The 20,386-nt window shown below is 44.9% G+C and overlaps 1 protein-coding gene and 1 long non-coding RNA gene across 5 annotated transcripts in view; one reads left to right on the forward strand and one right to left on the reverse strand.

Moving 5' to 3' along the window:
* Positions 1 to 1,107, reverse strand: part of ELAPOR2 (endosome-lysosome associated apoptosis and autophagy regulator family member 2) — a 151,034-nt gene extending 149,927 nt beyond the window's left edge. For both annotated transcript variants that reach the window (XM_074942575.1, XM_074942574.1), the window contains exon 1: positions 545 to 1,107. In XM_074942575.1, the coding sequence (XP_074798676.1) occupies positions 545 to 730 (186 nt within the window). In that variant the 5' untranslated portion in view covers positions 731 to 1,107. The remainder of the gene's footprint in view (positions 1 to 544) is intronic.
* LOC141980879 (uncharacterized) lies at positions 615 to 18,590 on the forward strand. 3 transcript variants are annotated; one of them, XR_012637623.1, is made up of 3 exons: positions 615 to 717; positions 10,815 to 10,998; positions 18,194 to 18,590. It is a non-coding gene; the product is annotated as an uncharacterized LOC141980879 (long non-coding RNA). The 3 variants fall into 3 exon arrangements; XR_012637621.1 differs by lacking the exon at positions 615 to 717 and adding an exon at positions 7,491 to 7,677; XR_012637622.1 differs by lacking the exon at positions 615 to 717 and adding an exon at positions 9,208 to 9,372.
* The last annotated feature ends 1,796 nt before the right edge of the window (positions 18,591 to 20,386 follow it).

Here is a 20,386-nt window from a genome sequence, read left to right on the forward strand (position 1 = left end):
GCTCGCTCATGTTTCCGCTGCCATCCCATTATTGCAGATTGAAGTCCCGGGAAACAGTGCTACACGCCAGGGGAGAACAGAAAGTCCTTGAGAGCCTAACATAGACATTAAATAAAAAAGAAAGAGCTCAGCATTCAGCAAAGCATTTTGTTTTATAACGATGCTAAATTAAAGCAGGCAAGGCAGCCAGACCTCAAAACCTTGATCCAGAATGAAAACAATCATGTTAAGGCCACAGCATTTATAACTACTGATGAGAGAGCACAGAGAACGGTTTAGAAGACTTTGTAACTGCATTATCAAAAGGCTCCCTTGTTTAAAAGCATTAAAACGCAGCCAGCACATTGCGCCTCTTTCTCCTCTTCCACAACATTAAAGAGGCATCGTTACCAGCGTGGGGAGGAACACACACCACTCACTGCTCTGCAAGTATCATGCCCCGTATTGCAGCAAGAGTGTAACGTGGTTGCTTTGCAAGGAAAGCCGCAGGTCTAACTCCTGCTGGAGGCTGCTGAGCCAGACAGGGCGGGTAAGGAAATCTCACCTCCTGACACTGAGGCAGCTGCACGCGGGAGGAAGTCTCAACAGCATCCCCAGTCCGCGCCGCTTGACAGCAGATTAGAGCCCAGCAGCAAATCCAAGCGGGGAAGCAAGAGCGCCAGGGAAACACCAAGCAGCCGGGACCACAAAACCTCCTCTTCTTCGCTGCCACGCACGGTATCTTCTGCATGCCGGACTCTTCCCGGGAGAGGGCAGGGCTCCCCTCCTCCTCTGCACCCCAACTTGCTCGCCGTGGGCTCCCCGTCCTTGCTGCCTGCTGACGGCAGCGGCTTTCCAGCCCCTCTGCCGGCTGATGGCAACAGCTCGGGGACCGCCCGGCTCTTAGCTTGCCGGGCGTCTCGCTCTCCGCACGGCAAGGGCTGGCAGCTGCCGGGCTCCCGACACCCAGGGCAGGAGACTGTCCGAGCTCGGGCTCGCCGCGTGCCTGCCTGGCTACCCCCCGCCGCTCGCCGGCGGTAGCGCCCTGGCTTGCAGCCGGCTCGCCGGGAAGTACGCGCGGACGGCAGCGGCTCCCACCCAGCCTGCGCCCCGGCTGCCGCCTCCCAGGCCAGCCAGGGCAGGGCTGAGAAAGCCGGTGAGCGCCCCCGCGCGGAGAGAGGAGGGGCCCGGAGGAGGGGGCGGAGGCAGCGCAGGCGCGTGCCTGCGGAAGGCTCTCCAGCCCCGGGGGAGCGCGGAGGTTCCGCGCCTGCAGGGGCCCTGGGCGCAGCCTGCGCTCGCCCGCTGCAATGGCTCCGCTCCGGGGCGGGCTGGGAGCGACGCGCCGCAGCGGGGGAAAAGGGCGCCTGGCGACCCGCTCTCATCCGCAGCCCAGCCGGGGCAGCGGACGGCGAGCTCCTTCCGCGGCCAGCGCAGGACTGTGCCCTGCCTCCGGGGAGCTGAGGTTCCGCTGGCGTGGTCGCCCCGGAGCCACCGGCTGCCTCCCCACGGTGCACCCAGTCTCCAGGGCAGGGCCCGCCGGTGAGGCTTAGCGCTGACGTGCCCCTCCCGGTAGCTGCACTGGGGGAGCCCCTAGAGGCCAGGGCCCTGTGGTGCTGGGCACTGTCCAGCTAGATCCTGGGCCTTTCGGCTGCGGTGGCGGAGGTTCCGGCGACATGGATTTTTCTCAGCTAGGAAGTGGGAAGAGACCCAGAGTTTATTTCACGCACACTGTCAGGGCTGGAGGCTGAGATGCTCCCCCGGGAAATATGCTCTAAGCTGACTGCGGTTCTGTTTCCATTGAGTGAAAAAGGTGTTTGCCTCCCCTTGCCAGAAAGGTCAAACTGGTGTTTGCTGAGGACCTGGTTTTAATGACTCATCAAGTGTATGCCAGTACCTCATTTCTTGCCTGTCATTGTCGTCCACCTAAGTGCTGCTTCTTTATCTACTCCTACCTGTCTAGTGCTCTTATTTACACTTCAGGTACCCACTTCATACAATAGTGCAATACACCTCAGGTACCCACCCCATAGGACAGGGAACTGAGGCAGGTGTGATACAGCCTCACCTGAAGAAGTGCTCTGCGTGTAGCGTAAAGCTTGTCTCTCACCAACAGAAGTCGGGCCAATAAAAGATATGACCTCACGCACCTTGTCTCCCTAATACCCTGGGACTGACACGGCTACAACTACGCTCCATACAACAGTCTCACCATGTCTGTCCTGGTCTATTTCCTTTTCCTTCTCTTTTTTTATCCCTCCATTTTGCTTAATGAATTTGTTTTCAGTCAACTATTGTTACTGCACCTCTGCTCATTAAGGGTGACATTGTCCCAGCCCTTACTCACCTGTGGAAAGGAGGACAGGAAGCTATGTCTCCTGCTTCCTGCTACAATAGGCTCTGTGTGTGTGCGGCTGTCTGTGAATCAGTAAGTGGGCAGGGAAGGGGAATGAGTGGAGCCCTGACTACACACACACACACACACACACACACACACTTTCCAGCTATAGGAGCTAGCAAGTTGTACAGGGGACAGAACTACTCCCCATAAAAGGTGAAGTATCTTATTACTCCCCAAAGCAAGTGGGGAACAAGAAAGCAACTGTGATGCTGACTCACAATTCATGCTCCTGCCAGAGCAGATTGTAAGGTTATAGTCTCGCCCCTGTGGGCCCAAAGAGTCCTGTTGTTTCAGTGTGTATTAGATAAGTCCTAGGGTGAAATCTTGGTCCTAAATAATGGCAAAATTCCCATTGACGTGAATCAGGCCTAATTTCTTAAAGTTTGAGAAACACCAGGCACTAAGGGATGCTATAGGGCATTCTCTAAAAAAGAAAATGTATAGACTACAACTATTGTTGGATTTAACATCTCCCCCGTATCAGGAAAGCCAAATACTAATGCAAAGAAGATTAACACTCAAGTACTGCACATCTTTATCTATCTCTTGGTCTTGAGCTGGGCTACACAGTGGACAGAAGGTTCTTGAGCTTTTTGTTTGCAGGATTGCTCTCCACAAATTGAGGCTCACTTCCACTAATAGATTACTCCTTCACAGGAACGCTCGAGGGGTCCCAACTGAACGTCACTAGATACAGCAACAGCAGGAGTGCCATTTTAGCAAGCAGCCCTCCCCTCTAATACTGGTGATAACTCTTGGAAATTGAAGGCGCTGTGCAGCAGTAACAGCTGGTGCCTTTTCCTTTAGTATTGTTCATTGAATTATTTAATTTTTTAATTTAGAGAGAATGGGGAAAACTCAATTTACAAACAAAAGACTAGATGCTAATCTCGAGTGCCTAGTATATGTAGCCAAAAAATCTCAAATATCCCCTATGGTAGTTGCTAATTTCTTAGAAAGAAAAAAAACATATGAATTAGGTTTTTTGCCATTCTAGATTTCAAACATGAAAAGAAATGTTGCTTTAAAACTGAGGCTGACATAGTGTTTCCTGTTTCATTTGAATATCAGCTGAAATAACCCAGGCAATAAATCCTTCAAATCTTACCTACAGGTATAAGGGCAGGAATTCTGTACTTTATTTGGAAGAATGATGTTTGAAGATAATTTGTCTGCAGTGTTTGTAAAAGTAATCACCTTAACGTAGATACATGTATATATCTGAGGTTGTAGAAAGCATTATTGCCTTTGAGAATTAGTAAGTGATCACAAAGAATGTATCTAATGTATACACACAAGAAAGCAGAGTTAAGGTTGTTGGTTCAACATGAGCTTTTGTAACCCTCTGCCAGGAATCAGCAGCAACCAGGGCCAGGTTCAATATCTAGGGGTTCCTTTTCAACAATACAACACAGAACCTGCTCAAACCCTGTGACAGGATCCCCAGGGTACAACCTGGAACTGGGGTACCGCTGTGCCTTCTTAACTCTCCAGCCTGGACTGTCTCTCACAATGCTTTGCTAGTGGCAAGTAGCAACCCCCTCCAGGTGCTGTTATCACTCAGCACAACAACATATGGAGCCCTACACCCTGCTAGATTGTATGAATGCTCCCAGAGCCACTCATGATTCACACAGAGAAAGGCACCAGCAAATCTCCCAAGCCCCAGCCTTGCACCCCAGAACTGTACCATCTTGCCCTGGTCCAAAGCCTGACCAATGTAAGTTTATTACCCAGTCCGCCCCTCCCTTGATGTGGAGAGGACACACAAAAGCCTTTGTAAACTGAGCTGAGATTTCCCAAGCACTTCAACGAAAACACACTGTTTTAGGTAAAATATAAAACAGATTTATTAACTATAGAAAGATAGATTTTAAATTATTATAAGTGGTAGGTATAAAAAGGTCAGGGATGGCTACCAAAGAATATAAAAGGTAAGTGCACAGTCTAAAATCTTAAACCTTATTACACTCAGCAGTATTTGGATCAAGCAGTTTTCTCACCACACTGAATGTTACAGTTCTTAATACGCAGGCTTCCCCTTTTGAGCTTGGGACTATTCTCCTCAGCTGAAGTCTTTGTCTTTCCACTGTTCTTGTTTCTTCTAGTGTAGGTGGGGGAGAAGAAAGACCAAGACATGATGCCACTGTCCCTTATGTTATACCCTCAGTCCATGTGCCTGGAAAACACTAGCCCAGACAAGCCCTGGTGGGCTTTGCTAAGTCACAGAGTTGAGCAATCCCCCCTTGTGTGATGCTTGGGCAGCCCTCTTACAATATTGTAAATCCCTTATTTACAATTCCACTGCTGATTAATGGTTGTTTAACACCTTCCTGGATGCAGATCACCTCCTTTGTTGTCACTATCAAACTTACCACATATTTCAGTAACAACTATACAGCAAAATCCCATAACTTCATACACACTATTGATATACATATTTTGTCAGAACAATAGGTTTCAGCAGAGCATGACTTTTCATATAATATCTTACATGGCATGCTTCGTATGAAATATAATCATATAATAGGGATGAATATGGGGATTCCAGGATGCTACTTTGTGGTACAGAGTACCACAAGCCCCCACCCAGTAACCTGGAAAAATTACACACCACCCCCTGGGTGCCCCTAAGATGCAACACTTCCCCTCTCGCAAGCACAGAGTCTGAGTGTAGAAAAGAAACTTTTAATGAAAGGAGGGAAGAAACCTGGCATTAATTGTGGAAAACGCTGCAAGCCAGATTCATAAACATAAAACTGTGAACAAAACATCCACCCCAGAGTACCTTGGGCAGTGTCCTTTGCCTCAGGTTCTTGAGTTCTACAACCAAAAGTTCCTTTAACTCTCTTCTCCCTCCACACACCCCACTCACAGTGGTTGTCCTTGGTCAGTGAAGACCCAGAGTTCAGAGGCCCATCTGTGTGATTGCACCTTCCATTCTGGGTGGGGGAGGGAAGAAGGCACCTTGCTTGCTCCACTGCGAGCCACTGGCCACCCCGCTGTCTGTGCCGCTGTCACCTTCTACTGCCACCTGCTTCTCTACTGTGACCTCTGCAGGTCAATCTCTTGAGGTTCCACCCAGCTCTTAGTGGTTTTCAGTTCTTAATGGGGGAACTTCATTGCTGAAGCAGGCTGGGCAGAAACACCATCCCACGACAAGTGATTTCAGCTCTAGTGATCACTTAACAAAACAAAAGACTCCTAGTAAAGCCTTAATTAGCTCTATCTTTGAACATTAGGGAGGGGTAGGTTAAACTCTTAGGCAGAGCCCACACCTCCCAGCAGGGACATCTGTCCCCACCCTCTCACTCTTTCACAGAGGTCTGGCATCCGAGCCCCCTGTTTAGCAAGTTCAGTCCAACTGAGGATGCCTCCCACAATCAGGACAGGCTAAGTACGTTCTGCTGCCTTTTACTCACACAGTGAGGATAACCTTTCATTAACCTTGCATTCAAGTTTAAAATTTTTTATTAAAGCTAATGTTAAAATTATATAATACACAGATTAAGGAAAGAGTGGCTGTACATCTGGGTGTGGAGCTTAGATTATCCCAAAGTACAAAATCTGGTTTAAAAGTCATAAAATACTTATAGTGCAGAATCTGAAATAACCCAAATTTAGGTGAATAAATTTAACATACAGTTTAGATATTAGAAGCCGAATACTCGGGTACATCACTCATGAAAAATTATAGAGAGAGTTGGTTGTAGAAAGCAAATATAGGAATGAGTGTGGATTGTCCCTCAGTAATTGAGCATTTAGGATAGGTTGTCCCTTAGTAAATATAATCCATCAGAAAAGAATTTCAGTTACTTTCCGATTTGTAACCCAACACCAGCCAAAGATGACCACTTTGGCAACACAGCTCTGTCTGCTGCATACCTAGGCAGAGTGGGTGTGTTCACATAAATACAGTCTGGTCCTGAAGCCTGTTCCACTCCCCAGCTAGCTGTCATGGGAGAGCTCATTCAGACCCAAGCAGGGTCTTTCGCTTTCACATTTCCTGAATTTTGGCTGCTACGCTGTGCAACCTTAACAATGCATTAGTGCACGGGGGTTGCATTTAATATAATAAAAGGCCAATATAAATAGATACTAGATAAATTAAGACATAGCTGAAATCTTTCAGTTGACTAATAGCTTGATTCAAATAAAAGGATAAGGAAGTAGCTGAGAAGAATCATGCAATTTGGGTTAAAATAATTGCCCTGTTATTCCATTTTAAAGCAAAAAAACAAACAAATGCCAAGTTTTAATTAATAGTTTATACTGGAGCAACTTGGAGAAATATTACAAACAACTGTCCTGGAATTGCTTTCAAATATCTATCCATTAATGTGATTATAAGACAAAGAAGCTCTTAAAAGTTTGTCTTTGTATTGTTGTTGCTACATTAGTCAAATCTATGCCTAAAACTTGTCAGCTTTTAAAGAGTTAGGGCCCAATTCTGAAAATGCCCAACATGCATACCTTAAAATACAGGAGTAGTCAAAATGAAGTCAATGGATCCACTCACACATTAAAGTTAAGCACATAAGTAAGTGTTTGCAGATTCTCCATAGATTCAGCAGAACCAGGCCAAAAAAGGCAGTCATGTCTTTAATATTAAATCACACCAGCAGAAAGGTAAAAATAAATAGACGCCAACTTCTGTTTAGATGATAACAGTTAACAACTTGTATATGGCCGCAAGGTTAAGGGGCCATTACAGTTGGTAAAGAAGCAATGGGAGGGGTTCACACCTTCTCCAGGAACTAACATTCTGGACTTTGTAACCAACCTACAAAACACCCTCCGAACCTCTTTAGCCCTTGCTAAAGAAAACCTAAAGGATGCTCAAAAAGAGCAAAAATCCTGGTATGGTAAACATGCCAGAGAGCCTTCCTTCAAAGTAGGGGACCAGGTCATGGTCTTAAAGGCGCTCCAGGCCCACAAAATGGAAGTGTCATGGGAAGGGCTATTCATGGTCCAAGAGCGCCTGGGAGCTGTTAATTATCTCATAGCATTCCCCACCTCAAACTGAAAGCCTAAGGTATACCATATTAATTCTCTAAAGCCCTTTTATTCCAGAGAATTAAAGGTTTGTCAGTTTACAGCCCAGGGAGGAGATGACGCTGAGTGACCTGAAGGTGTCTACTACGAAGGGAAAAGTGCTGGTGGCGTGGAAGAGGTGAACCTCTCCATGACCCTTGGGCGTATGCAGCGACAGCAGATCAAGGAGCTGTGCACTAGCTATGCACCAACGTTCTCAGCCACCCCAGGACTGACTGAACCGGCATACCACTCCATTGACACAGGTAATGCTCACCCAATTAGAGCCCAACCTTACTGGGTATCTCCTCAAGCTAAAACTGCAATAGAACGGGAGATCCAGGATATGCTACAGATGGGTGTAATCTGCCCCCTGGCCAGGCATGGGCATCTCCAGTGGTTCTAGTTCCCAAACCAAATGGGGAGATACGTTTTTGCATGGACTACCGTAGGCTAAATGCTGTAACTCGCCCAGACAACTATCCAATGCCACACACAGATGAACTATTGGAGAAAGTGGGACGGGCTCAGTTCATCTCTACCTTGGACTTAACCAAGGGGTACTGGCAGGTAGCACTAGATGAATCTGCCAAGGAAAGGTCAGCCTTCACCACACATCTCGGGCTGTATGAATTTAATGTGCTCCCTTTTGGGCTGCGAAATACACCCGCCACCTTCCAAAAACTTGTAGATGGTCTCCTAGCAGGATTGGGAGAATATGCAGTCGCCTACCTTGACAATGTGGCCATATTTTCGGATTCCTGGGTAGAACACCTGGAACATCTACAAAAAGTCTTCGAGTGCATAAGGGAGGCAGGACTAACTGTTAAGGCTAAGATGTGTCAAATAGGCCTAAACCGAGTGACTTACCTTGGACACCAGGTGGGTCAAGGAATTATCAACCCCCTAGAGGTCAAAGTGGATGCTATCCAAAAGTGGCCTGTCACAAAGTCAAAGAAATAGGTCCAATCCTTCTTAGGCGTGGCTGGACATTACAGGCGATTTGTACCGCAATACAGCCAAATCGCCGCCCCACTGACAGACCTAACCAAAAAGAAACAGCCAAATGCAGTTCAGTGGACTGAACAGTGTCAGAAGGCCTTTAACCAGCTTAAAGCGACACTCATGTCTGACCCTGTGCTAAGGGCCCCAGACTTTGACAAACCGTTCCTAGTAACCACAGATGCGTCCGAGCGTGGTGTGGGAGCAGTCTTAATGCAGGAAGGACCGAATAAAGAATTCCATCCTGTCATGTTTCTCAGCAAGAAGCTGTCTGAGAGGGAAAGCCACTGGTCAATCAGTGAAAAGGAATGTTATGCCATTGTCTACGCTCTGGAAAAGCTACTCCCATACGTTTGGGGATGGCGTTTCCACCTGCAAACCAACCATGCTGTGCTACAGTGGCTTCATACCGCCACGGGAAATAACAAAAAACTTATTCAGTGGAGTTTAGCTCTCCAGGATTTTTATTTCAACATACAACACATTTCAGGAGCTTCTAACAAAGTGGCTGATGCACTCTCCCGTGAAAGTTTCCCAGAATCAAGTGGTTAAAATTGTCCTTGAGGTGTGGAAAATATTGTTAGTCTTTATACAGTTAGTAGTATATTTAGAGATGCATGTGTCTTATTAACTCTGTTTTATCCTAGAGCTCCAGGAAGAAATCACAGCTAATGTTTCACCCTATCTGTGATTTGCGGGGCGTGGAATAAATATAAAGGGAAGGGTAACCACCTTTCTGTATACAGTGCTATAAAATCCCTCCTGGCTAAAGGCAAAACCCTTTCACCTGTAAAGGGTTAAGAAGTTAAGGTAACCCCGCCGGCACCTCACTCAAAATGGCCAATGAGAGGACAAGATTCTTTCAAATCTGGAGGGGGGAACAAAGGGTTTGGTCTGTCTGTGTGATGCTTTTGCCGGGAACAGATCAGGAATGCAGCCTTACAACTCCTGTAAAGTTAGTAAGTAATCTATAAGTAATCTAGCTAGAAAATGCGTTAGATTTTCTTTTGTTTATTGGCTTGTAAAATAAGCTGTGCTGGATGGAATGTATATTCCTGTTTTTGTGTCTTTTGTAACTTAAAGTTTTGCCTAGAGGGATTCTCTATGTTTTCAGTCTGATTACCCTGTAAGGTATTTACCATCCTGATTTTACAGATGTGATTCTTTTACCTTTTCTTTCATTAAAATTCTTCTTTTAAGAGCCTGATTGATTTTTCTTTGTTCTTAAGATCCAAGGGTTTGGGTCTGTGTTCACCTGTACAAATTGGTGAGGATTCTTATCAAGCCTTCCCCAGGAAAGGGGGTGTAGGGCTTGGGGGGATATTTGGGGTGAAGACGTCTCCAAGTGGGCTCTTTCCCTGTTCTTTGTTTAAAACGCTTCGTGGTGGCAGCATACGGTTCACGGACAAGGCAAAGTTTGTACCTTGGGGAAGTTTTTAACCTAAGCTGGTAAGAATAAGCTTAGGGGGTCTTTCATGCGGGTCCCCACATCTGTACCCTCGAGTTCAGAGTGGGGAAGGAACCTTGACATGGATGACAGTAAAATTAGTTGTACTGCACTGATGCACATAACAGTAGAAAATGACTAATGAAGTATTAACATCAGCATTGATTTCTGCTAAGGGATGCTCCACGTCATTTCAGCAAAAAAATTGTCATGGTAAAAAAATTGAAGTAAACCTCAGAGATTATAGCAAAGTTTTAGAAAAAGTTTTAAAAAAAGGCAAAGATGCCATTTTTCATGGGGATACCAACATTTTGACTGGTGTGACTCAAGAGTATCTGAATTCAATGTAGTTACACCAGGGTAAGTGAGATCAGTATTAAAGGATATCAAATTCATGTAATCTGATGCACACAAGTAGGTCCATAAGTCCACGTATAGTTCCAATCAAATCAATGGCAGAGGTATGACAATGCAGATCAGATTGCAGCATCAGGATCTTAATGATAAAGAGTTATGCCCCCCCAGCTTTACAGATATACTGGTAGAGAACAAAATCAATTATAATTTACATAGTCATTAGTTTAATTATGAACTGCAAATACCACCAAAGGAAGCTTTGAATTTATAATGCTGTTGATAATGCACTCTGAATGTCCATAAGGCTTACTTCCATCGCCAACAGATGCCCCAAAATGATACATACACAAGCTTCATCAAACTTGCACTGTGATGCAAAAACTTAACCGTGATCTCATATTAGCTGTAGGAACTGATGAGCAGATCTGACTGTTCACACACTCCATGCATTTGGGAAGTTATTCTGCCTTAACACGGCTATGGTCACTGTTAAGATTTCCTGTTGCTCTGTTGCCTAGCTGTATTTGAGGGATTGGCTGGTTACTTTGGGCCATTGGGCCCAGTTTTTGTTTAATTTCTGTATTACATTTTTTACAGCACACCAGATGCTGGATGCCTTATACCTACACACTGGGATGGTGTTCCATGAAGGAGGAGTGCTGGGCAGAGACGGGCTCCATCTTACGAAGAGAGGGAAGAGCATCTTTGCGAGCAGGCTGGCTAACCTAGTAAGGAGGGCTTTAAACTAGGTTCACCGGGGGAAGGAGACCAAAGCCCTGAGGTAAGTGGGAAAACGGGATACCGGGAGGAAGGACAGGCAGGAACGTCTGTGAGGGGAGGGCTCCTGCCTCATACTGAGAATGAGGGGCGATCAGCAGGTTCTCTCAAGTGCTTATATACGAATGCACAAAGCCTTGGAAACAAGCAGGGAGAACTGGAGGTCCTGGTGATGTCAGGGAGTTATGACGTGATTGGAATAACAGAGACTTGGTGGGATAACTCACATGACTGGAGTACTGTCATGGATGGTTATAAACTGTTCAGGAAGGACAGGCAGGGCAGAAAAGGTGGGGGAGTAGCACTGTATGTAAGGGAGCAGTATGACTGCTCAGAGCTCCGGTACGAAACTGCAGAAAAACCTGAGTGTCTCTGGATTAAGTTTAGAAGTGTGAGCAACAAGAGTGATGTAGTGGTGGGAGTCTGCTATAGACCACCGGATCAGGGGGATGAGGTGGATGAGGCTTTCTTCCGGCAACTCGCAGAAGCTACTAGATCGCACGCCCTGGTTCTCATGGGTGACTTTAATTTTCCTGATATTTGCTGGGAGAGCAATACAGCGGTGCATAGACAATCCAGGAAGTTTTTGGAAAGCGTAGGGGACAATTTCCTGGTGCAAGTGCTAGACGAGCCAACTGGGGGGGAGCTTTTCTTGACCTCCTGCTCACAAACAGGGAAGAATTAGTGGGGGAAGCAAAAGTGGATGGGAATCTGGGAGGCAGTGACCATGAGATGGTCAAGTTCAGGATCCTGACACAGGGAAGAAAGGTAAACAGCAGGATACGGACCCTGGACTTCAGGAAAGCAGACTTTGACTCCCTCAGGGAGCAGATGGGTAAGATCCCCTGGGGGACTAACATGAAGGGGAAAGGAGTCCAGGAGAGCTGGCTGTATTTCAAGGAATCCCTGTTGAGGTTACAGGGACAAACCATCCCGATGAGTCGAAAGAATAGTAAATATGGCAGGCGACCAGCTTGGCTTAATGGTGAAATCCTAGCGGATCTTAAACATAAAAAAGAAGCTTACAAGAAGTGGAAGGTTGGACATATGACCAGGGAAGAGTATAAAAATATTGCTCGGGCATGTAGGAATGAAATCAGGAGGGCCAAATCGCACCTGGAGCTGCAGCTAGCAAGAGATGTCAAGAGTAACAAGAAGGGTTTCTTCAGGTATGTTGGCAACAAGAAGAAAGCCAAGGAAAGTGTGGGCCCCTTACTGAATGAGGGAGGCAACCTAGTGACAGAGGATGTGGAAAAAGCTAATGTGCTCAATGCTTTTTTTGCCTCTGTCTTCACTAACAAGGACAGCTCCCAGACTGCTGCGCTGGGCATCGCAACATGGGGAGTAGATGGCCAGCCCTCTGTGGAGAAAGAGGTGGTTAGGGACTATTTAGAAAAGCTGGACGTGCACAAGTCCATGGGGCCGGACGAGTTGCATCCGAGAGTGCTAAAGGAATTGGCAGATGTGATTGCAGAGCCATTGGCCATTATCTTTGAAAACTCGTGGCAAACGGGGGAAGTCCCAGATGACTGGAAAAAGGCTAATGTAGTGCCAATCTTTAAAAAAGGGAAGAAGGAGGATCCTGGGAACTACAGGCCGGTCAGCCTCACCTCAGTCCCCGGAAAAATCATGGAGCAGGTCCTCAAGGAATCAATCCTGAAGCACTTAGACGAGAGTAAAGTGATCAGGAACAGTCAGCATGGATTCACCAAGGGAAGGTCATGCCTGACTAATCTAATCACCTTCTATGATGAGATTACTGATTCTGTGGATGAAGGGAAAGCAGTGGATGTATTGTTTCTTGACTTTAGCAAAGCTTTTGACACTGTCTCCCACAGTATTCTTGTCAGCAAGTTAAAGAAGTATGGGCTGGATGAATGTACTATAAGGTGGGTAGAAAGTTGGCTAGATTGTCGGGCTCAACGGGTAGTGATCAATGGCTCCATGTCTAGTTGGCAGCCGGTGTCAAGTGGAGTGCCCCAGGGGTCAGTCCTGGGGCCGGTTTTGTTCAGTATCTTCATAAATGATCTGGAGGATGGTGTGGATTGCACTCTTAGCAAATTTGCGGATGATACTAAACTGGGAGGAGTGGTAGATACGTTGGAGGGCAGAGATAGGATACAGAGGGACCTGGACAAATTGGAGGATTGGGCCAAAAGAAACCTGATGAGATTCAATAAGGATAAATGCAGGGTCCTGCACTTAGGACGGAAGAACCCAATGCACAGCTACAGACTAGGGACCGAATGGCTAGGCAGCAGTTCTGCGGAAAAGGACCTAGGGGTTACAGTGGACGAGAAGCTGGATATGAGTCAACAGTGTGCCCTTGTTGCCAAGAAGGCCAATGGCATTTTGGGATGTATAAGTAGGGGCATAGCGAGCAGATCGAGGGACGTGATCGTTCCCCTCTATTCGACATTGGTGAGGCCTCATCTGGAGTACTGTGTCCAGTTTTGGGCCCCACACTACAAGAAGGATGTGGATAAATTGGAGAGAGTCCAGCGAAGGGCAACAAAAATGATTAGGGGTCTGGAACACATGACTTATGAGGAGAGGCTGAGGGAACTGGGATTGTTTAGTCTGCAGAAGAGAAGAATGAGGGGGGATTTGATAGCTGCTTTCAACTACCTGAGAGGTGGTTCCAAAGAGGATGGTTCTAGACTATTCTCAGTGGTAGAAGAGGACAGGACAAGGAGTAATGGTCTCAAGTTGCAGTGGGGGAGGTTTAGGTTGGATATTAGGAAAAACTTTTTCACTAGGAGGGTGGTGAAACACTGGAATGCGTTACCTAGGGAGGTGGTAGAATCTCCTTCCTTGGAAGTTTTTAAGGTCAGGCTTGACAAAGCCCTGGCTGGGATGATTTAATTGGGGATTGGTCCTGCTTTGAGCAGGGGGTTGGACTAGATGACCTCCTGAGGTCCCTTCCAACCCTGATATTCTATGATTCTATGATTCAGCAATAAAGAACACAAACTGTTCGCCTGCCTTGCTATAGGCCAATATGCCAACACTGCTCTTCTAAAACTCTAGCACATTTTAAATGAATTGAACTTGATTCTCTGTACCCTTATTGAAACTGACCTTCCAAGAAAAGAGATGGGCCTGAGGCAAACCCCTGGATATGAGCAAACCCCACAATCTGGGAAAGTTGAGCTCCAGATCTAAGCTGTATGGCTTGGGCCTATTTCAAGAAAGAAAGGAAGGAAAGCTCATCTGGGGGAGAGAAGTGGGGTTCAGTTACAGATAGAGTGTGACTAGCCCTTATATGCTTGGTCAGGGGAGTAAGGAGTACTACGACCCTACACAAACACACAACTTCCCCATATCTCTGCTATAAACATTAGGGAGAAAGCAGGGGCTCCATGCCCAGAACTTCAACATCTATACACATTGGAGAGGAGTGGGGAATGGTCAGAGCCCCTTTACAGTGCAGAGCCAATGCAAGGTGGGATGATGTAATCTATGCCTGGTCAGGGGTAATCGCAGGTTACTTTCCCCCAGAGCAATTGACTGCTTCTGGAGTGGCACAGTTACATGCCACTCTATACACAGGGCTAAATGTAAAGGCGCATTCTAACCTTTATAGTGGTCAGTCCTGCCCACAGTACCTGAAAGGAGAGCCATGTACATTCTGAGGGCAGCTCAGCTGTACTGCTTCCATGCTGCCTTTATCTTCTAAAGCAAGGCAGTGTGGGTCAGATATGAAAGCTTATCTCTAACACCCTCCTTTCCTTTCCTGAAGGAGAGTCTTTTTCACCAACAGAAGTTGCACAAATAAAAGATATCTCCCCCACCTTGTATTTCCTTTCCTTTTAATCAATCACCTAAACATTCAGGAGATGACTCAGTCAGTCTTTGTTGCTTCACATGTGGGTTTCTCAACTAATGATCTCTTAAACAGCTGTTCTGTCTTCCATAGATTAAAAAGAATGATACAATATCTGCTTTTAGGAGTATAAAACCATTACATGAACAGAGAATCTAACAATATTATAACATGGACTTCTCCTTTGGCTGTGATTGTTTACTGTACCAAATCCCTCGGGATGATATTATTTTGACATAGAATCTCAATACGTTAAGGTGATTTGATAGAGGAGATACAGATTATTCTATTATTCTGTTGGCTTCAGGAGCCCTTTATTAAACTCCTGTAATACCCCATAATATTCAGAACACATGCATGCAAATTTGCAGTTTAAGGAGTACAGTGAGTTTATCGCAATATAAATATCCTGCCACATTAACATACAGTGTGCTAAAGTAGGACTGAGCAAAATAGAATAGTTCTGAAGTTAACTTTAAAGTGTCATTAATCATTTCTCATGATTTTGCTTGTGTCTTTCCTATGTTATTTTCTTAATATTGGATTCACCCTGACCACTTAAACTACTGCTTTATTTATTACTTTGTCTAAAGAGGCAGCAACCCCTTCCCCAAAAGCATTTCCCTAATAACCTTCTTTCCTGTCAAAAAAGTTGACCAAAATATTATGGATCTGTCTCTTGCTGTAAAAAGTTTCTGAAATATTCTAAATAATAAGGATAATGAACCAGTTGCATGCTTAAGTTTCACTGATTGTGACCAAACTTTAGCACTTCAGAATAGAATGAGCCTACTGAGAGACCGTGATGTCTCTTGAGAGATCTCTAGTCTACCTACTAGATATTTTCTATTCCCCAGGCTCTGCCAACGACTCAGTGTGGGTGAAATTCTCTCTTCTGCAGAGTGTCAGCACAAAACTTACCTGCCACTTACGGTCTTAAAATGGGGCTTAAATGGGACTTAATGCATTGTCCTTTTCTGACCTGTTTCACAGGAGTGAATCATCTTTTGTAACATCAGGCAAATTGCTTCACATTTCTGTGCTTCAGTTTCTCTCTGTAAACTGGGAATATTTACCCACTTTTCTCGAGAGTTTTCAGATCCGTGGATGAAAGGTGTTTCCAACAGGACAGCTGGGTTTGTCTGTTGACCTGCTCCATTAGCAGGCAGTAGACATATAGTGAGGAGGAGAGGAGGAATGGTGCAGTGATTATAAAAACTAGCCTGGGACTAGCTAATTCTGCTCTGCTACAGACTTCATGCATGACCTTGGACAAGTCATTGAGTCTCTCTGTACCTCAGTTCCCCATCTATAAAATGGGGATAATAGCAATGTTAGGTGGATGACTACATTAAAGATTGGGAGGTGCTCAGATACTATGACAATGGGGCATATAAATAACTAAGATAAATACTGCAGGTGGATGCTATTGCAGGTGCACATTAACCCAGCATCTAGATTGTTCTGGAGTAGAACAAAAGTACAACCTGCTCATAGTGCTTTGTAAATGCGAAGTATTATTGCTATCCTGTAGAAATTAGTCTTGGAAACCTTTCAAGTTTGAACACCGGGGAATCAATATATTCCTTCATAGTCTAGTTGCATGCTAGTAAGTGAATAGAAGTGGTCGTGTCAGTATAACAAACTAACCAACAATTTCCCAGAGGTGACTGCTCTTCAACAAGTCTAAGGAGCTGGGAAAGATTGAGAATAATTGTTCTTGTACCCTAGACTTTATGAATGCAAATTCTAGTGTCATTAAAATCCAACAGACCTACAGGGGCCTAGGCTCTTGTACAGCATATAAAATGAACTTTGCAAAGTAAACAGTATGTATGAATCAATCTCTAAAAATGCTTTGTCGTGACGGTAAGGTAGGAATAATGTCAGCCTGCACTTAACAGCCTCATCTGAGCAATCTCTGCTTTGGAAACCAAAGTGACCTTTGATATTTATCAAGGCAATGAAAATACTACAGGTACCGGTATATTCAAAAACTGATGAGAGGCCTTTGTGAACAGGACAGTAATAACCAGATCTTTCTGCAGTAGCTGGGCAACTCTGTCACTTTCCAATATGAAACACCAAATCCTGTAGCCTCCCATTTATAGTCCAATAGCACCCAATCAACACAAGTAAAGTGTCAGAAGTACAGATCTAGTAAGCCATAGTTTCTCTTCACAAGCCACACCCCCTCTCTCCAACTTCTCTAGCTAACCCATACTATCATGAATCATCCCAAACGCTCTCCTTCCACCTATGCCAGGCGCCAATGGAAAATATTCAGCCTCAATCTGGAAGAAAATTCAATAAAAAAGGAAAACATCTCCTATTCCGCATACTCAGAAAGCAGGCTAGTGGGGCAAGGTAGAAAGGTTTTATTGGCAGTTATTTAGGATGATCTGAGGACTGCATTCTATTCTATTCCTTATACTGCACAAAGTAGGTTTTACTCTTGCTGGTAACAGGTCCATTGTGCTAATGGAGTTGTTGACCGCAATCCACATCCCAGCTTAATTACTTGTAAGTAATGTGGCCACTTCAAACTTGACGAGCTAAGGAAAACTTGCCACAAAAGAACAATTCTTGAAGCTGTGTCTTTTCTATCAGGATATAGGGTATAAACTTGGAATATGCAGTCTGTCCACTAGCCTTGCTATCTATAGCGCACTCATCACCCTAGTATTTGAATGTCCTTGCACCCCAGGAAAAGAGCCTAAGTCCATAAAATAGGCCTGTGATCAGGGTTCTTGATTCTCATACGGTTCCCTGTCCCATGCTGCTGCAATTTGTCATACTGATCCCTTATGCCTCTTCAAATGCTTGTCTTAAGGGAAGAGTTGACATCAAATTTTGCTTTCCATTCTAAGGTCCAAGGCAATGTTTCAATAGCATAATTACACTCTCCTACACTGAATGGTCTTTTTGGCAAACAGATAAGAATATCATAAAAATAAATAAGGCAAGATCATAAGATGATGTAATTCTGTTGACTTTAGTGGAGCTCTGCCCAATGAGGATCTGGCTCATTGTTTGATAACTGACAACACAGAACCTGAGCTTAGATTAGGAATCTTATAACATTCTTAGATCAATCACATAGCAACTGAGTGTATTCTACCGGCTGCAGCTCTTGATTGAAATAGATTGTGACACTCTATAGTCACATAGAGCGTCCTGTAACCCCCATATTCCTCATTTACATATATATTTGTGATATTGCATATAAAGCAGTCTGTGTGAGGTATTAGGGAAAAGGTTATGATCTGCTGAAAGTGACTGTTCTATCAAAATATTTATATCATTAATGCATATGAATTTATGAGAATTGTTTTGTATGGTTTTCACTAAAATATGCTCTTGCTTTGGGAAGCGCCTAGATACTAGCTCCCCAGAGACAATGCCAAGGAAAGTAACCAACACCGGGGTGAGTGTCAAAGAACCATTAACAGCCATTGTCCAGCAAGGGAACTACAATTCGATGACTCACCTGCATAAAGGCCATACCAGGAGAATTTCTCAACCTTGCCTAGGGACTCAGCAATGCCCACCAGACATGCCTGGACTTGTGTTCTCCAAGCACATGGGACTGAGAGTATAAAAGAGAACACAGGGGCCCCAGGCTTGGCCTTTCTCCTTCCCCCACCCATGCTGCAAGCAACAAAGACACTCAGAAGACTGAAGACTCCAACAGAGGAGACTGGCCCAGGTTTAAGGGACAAACCTGTATATTAAGGACTGCAATCTCCAGTGCGATGAGAAAAACTACTTAATCTAGATATTGCCTGGTCTAATAATAGGGTTGAGAGTTTAGACTCCATGCTTATATTTTATTTTATTTTGGTAACCACTCTGCCTTTTTGCCTATCACTTATAATCACTTAAAATCTATCTTTTGTAGTCAATAAATTTGTTTTACTGTTTATCTTTACCAATGAGTTTGCTTGAAGTGTGTGGTAAATCAGCTTAGGTTTCACAAAGGCTGGTGTATATCCACTTTCCACTGATGAAGTGGTGAACAATAAATTGGCACTGCTCATTTTAAGCAGTGCAAGAGGGTATATTCCTGAGGTACAGTGCTGGGAGCTGGGGGATTTGGCTGATGCCTTTCTCTGTGTGATTTATGAGTGGCTCTGGAAGTATTCATGCAATCTCGCTGGGTGTGGGGCTCCACATGCTGTTGTGCTGAGTGATAACAGTGCCTGGAGGGGCTTGCTGCTTGTCACTAGCAAAGCGTTGTGACAGACAGCACAGGCTGGAGAGTTAAGGGGGCACAGTAGTACCCCAGTTCCAGGTTGTACCCCGGGGATCCTGTCACCAGTTGCACTGATTTTCTAGAAGACAAAGAAAGCCAAGCTAGAGCTTCATATATTATTTAAGAAGGAGCAGCAAAAGGAGATAATACAAAGCCATTTACAGCATTAAAAACTTTTTTAATCTTTCAGAGATCAAGAATATTGAACTGCACAGTACTGGAATGCATAGTGCAAGTGTATTGGCACAATGCAAGCTTGGGAGCAGAGCCTGGAATTGAAAACACTCAGGGTTCTTATTACAAGACTGTTCACATGCCAAATCCATACTCAGCGCTAACATCTTCAACCCCATAAATAACAGCTGGGCGGGAAATGCCAATTGGGTATGCAGCGTTTCACATCTAGGTTCTAAATTACTCCAGGTTGATAGTGGTAAGTGTGAAATGGGTTGAGGGTTTCAGGGCACAGTCTAAAGCCCATTGAATCCAATAGAAGTCTTTGAATTCAATGGACTTTGGACCAGGCCCTCATTTAAGTTCCTGCTGGACAGGTTTCTACATGAAAATCAGCCCCACAATTAGCATTTCGTAGTACCTTGCCCATCAGACTTACCAGGAGGGGATAAGAACATGAAGACTCATCGAGCTTCTCCCTAGAAGCGACAGCTGAAAAATCATGACCGGATAGCATCGAGGAAGCGTGAAGTGCCATTGCCTAACCTGTGGATAGAGTTGTTCATTCTCTAGGACTGTTATTCAAGCAGCTTTCACCTGCACAAAACTGACTTTAAAATGGAGTTTTGTGTTTGTCAGGGAGTGTAACATTTATTGAATAGTAATTCAAAGGGATCATGTAAAAAGGTACCGAACTGTCATGGCACAGTGATAGGTTGCTGTACAATCATATGCAAGGAAAACTAAAGCAGAACCCTTGTTAATCTCAGAAATGCAGGAATGGAAACAATCTCTTGAGCAGTGGATACCTACCTCCTCTACGGTCTAAGCATTGAAACTCAGCTTTGTGCAGAGATTTTAGATGCTGCTTTTACTAAGCTCATTATCTTTCTCAACCTCCATGAAAAATGTATAGGAAAGAAGAGTATATAGACTCAAGGGTCATTTTGCATCAGTCATGGTAACAGCCTAGCAGGTCCTGCAGGCCTTAGCATTCAGTGCTGCAAGAAAAGTTTCCCTTTTCATTTTGCTGTCCAACTCCTGGCCCATGAGCCAGGTGCACAATGCTTAATTCATATCACTGGCCCAGATGTGAGTCCGGCTCACTGTGATGCAAGTTCACATTTATTTTCAAAA

The sequence above is a fragment of the Natator depressus genome, chromosome 1 (genome assembly GCF_965152275.1).
Source record: "Natator depressus isolate rNatDep1 chromosome 1, rNatDep2.hap1, whole genome shotgun sequence".
NCBI lineage: Eukaryota > Metazoa > Chordata > Testudines > Cheloniidae > Natator > Natator depressus.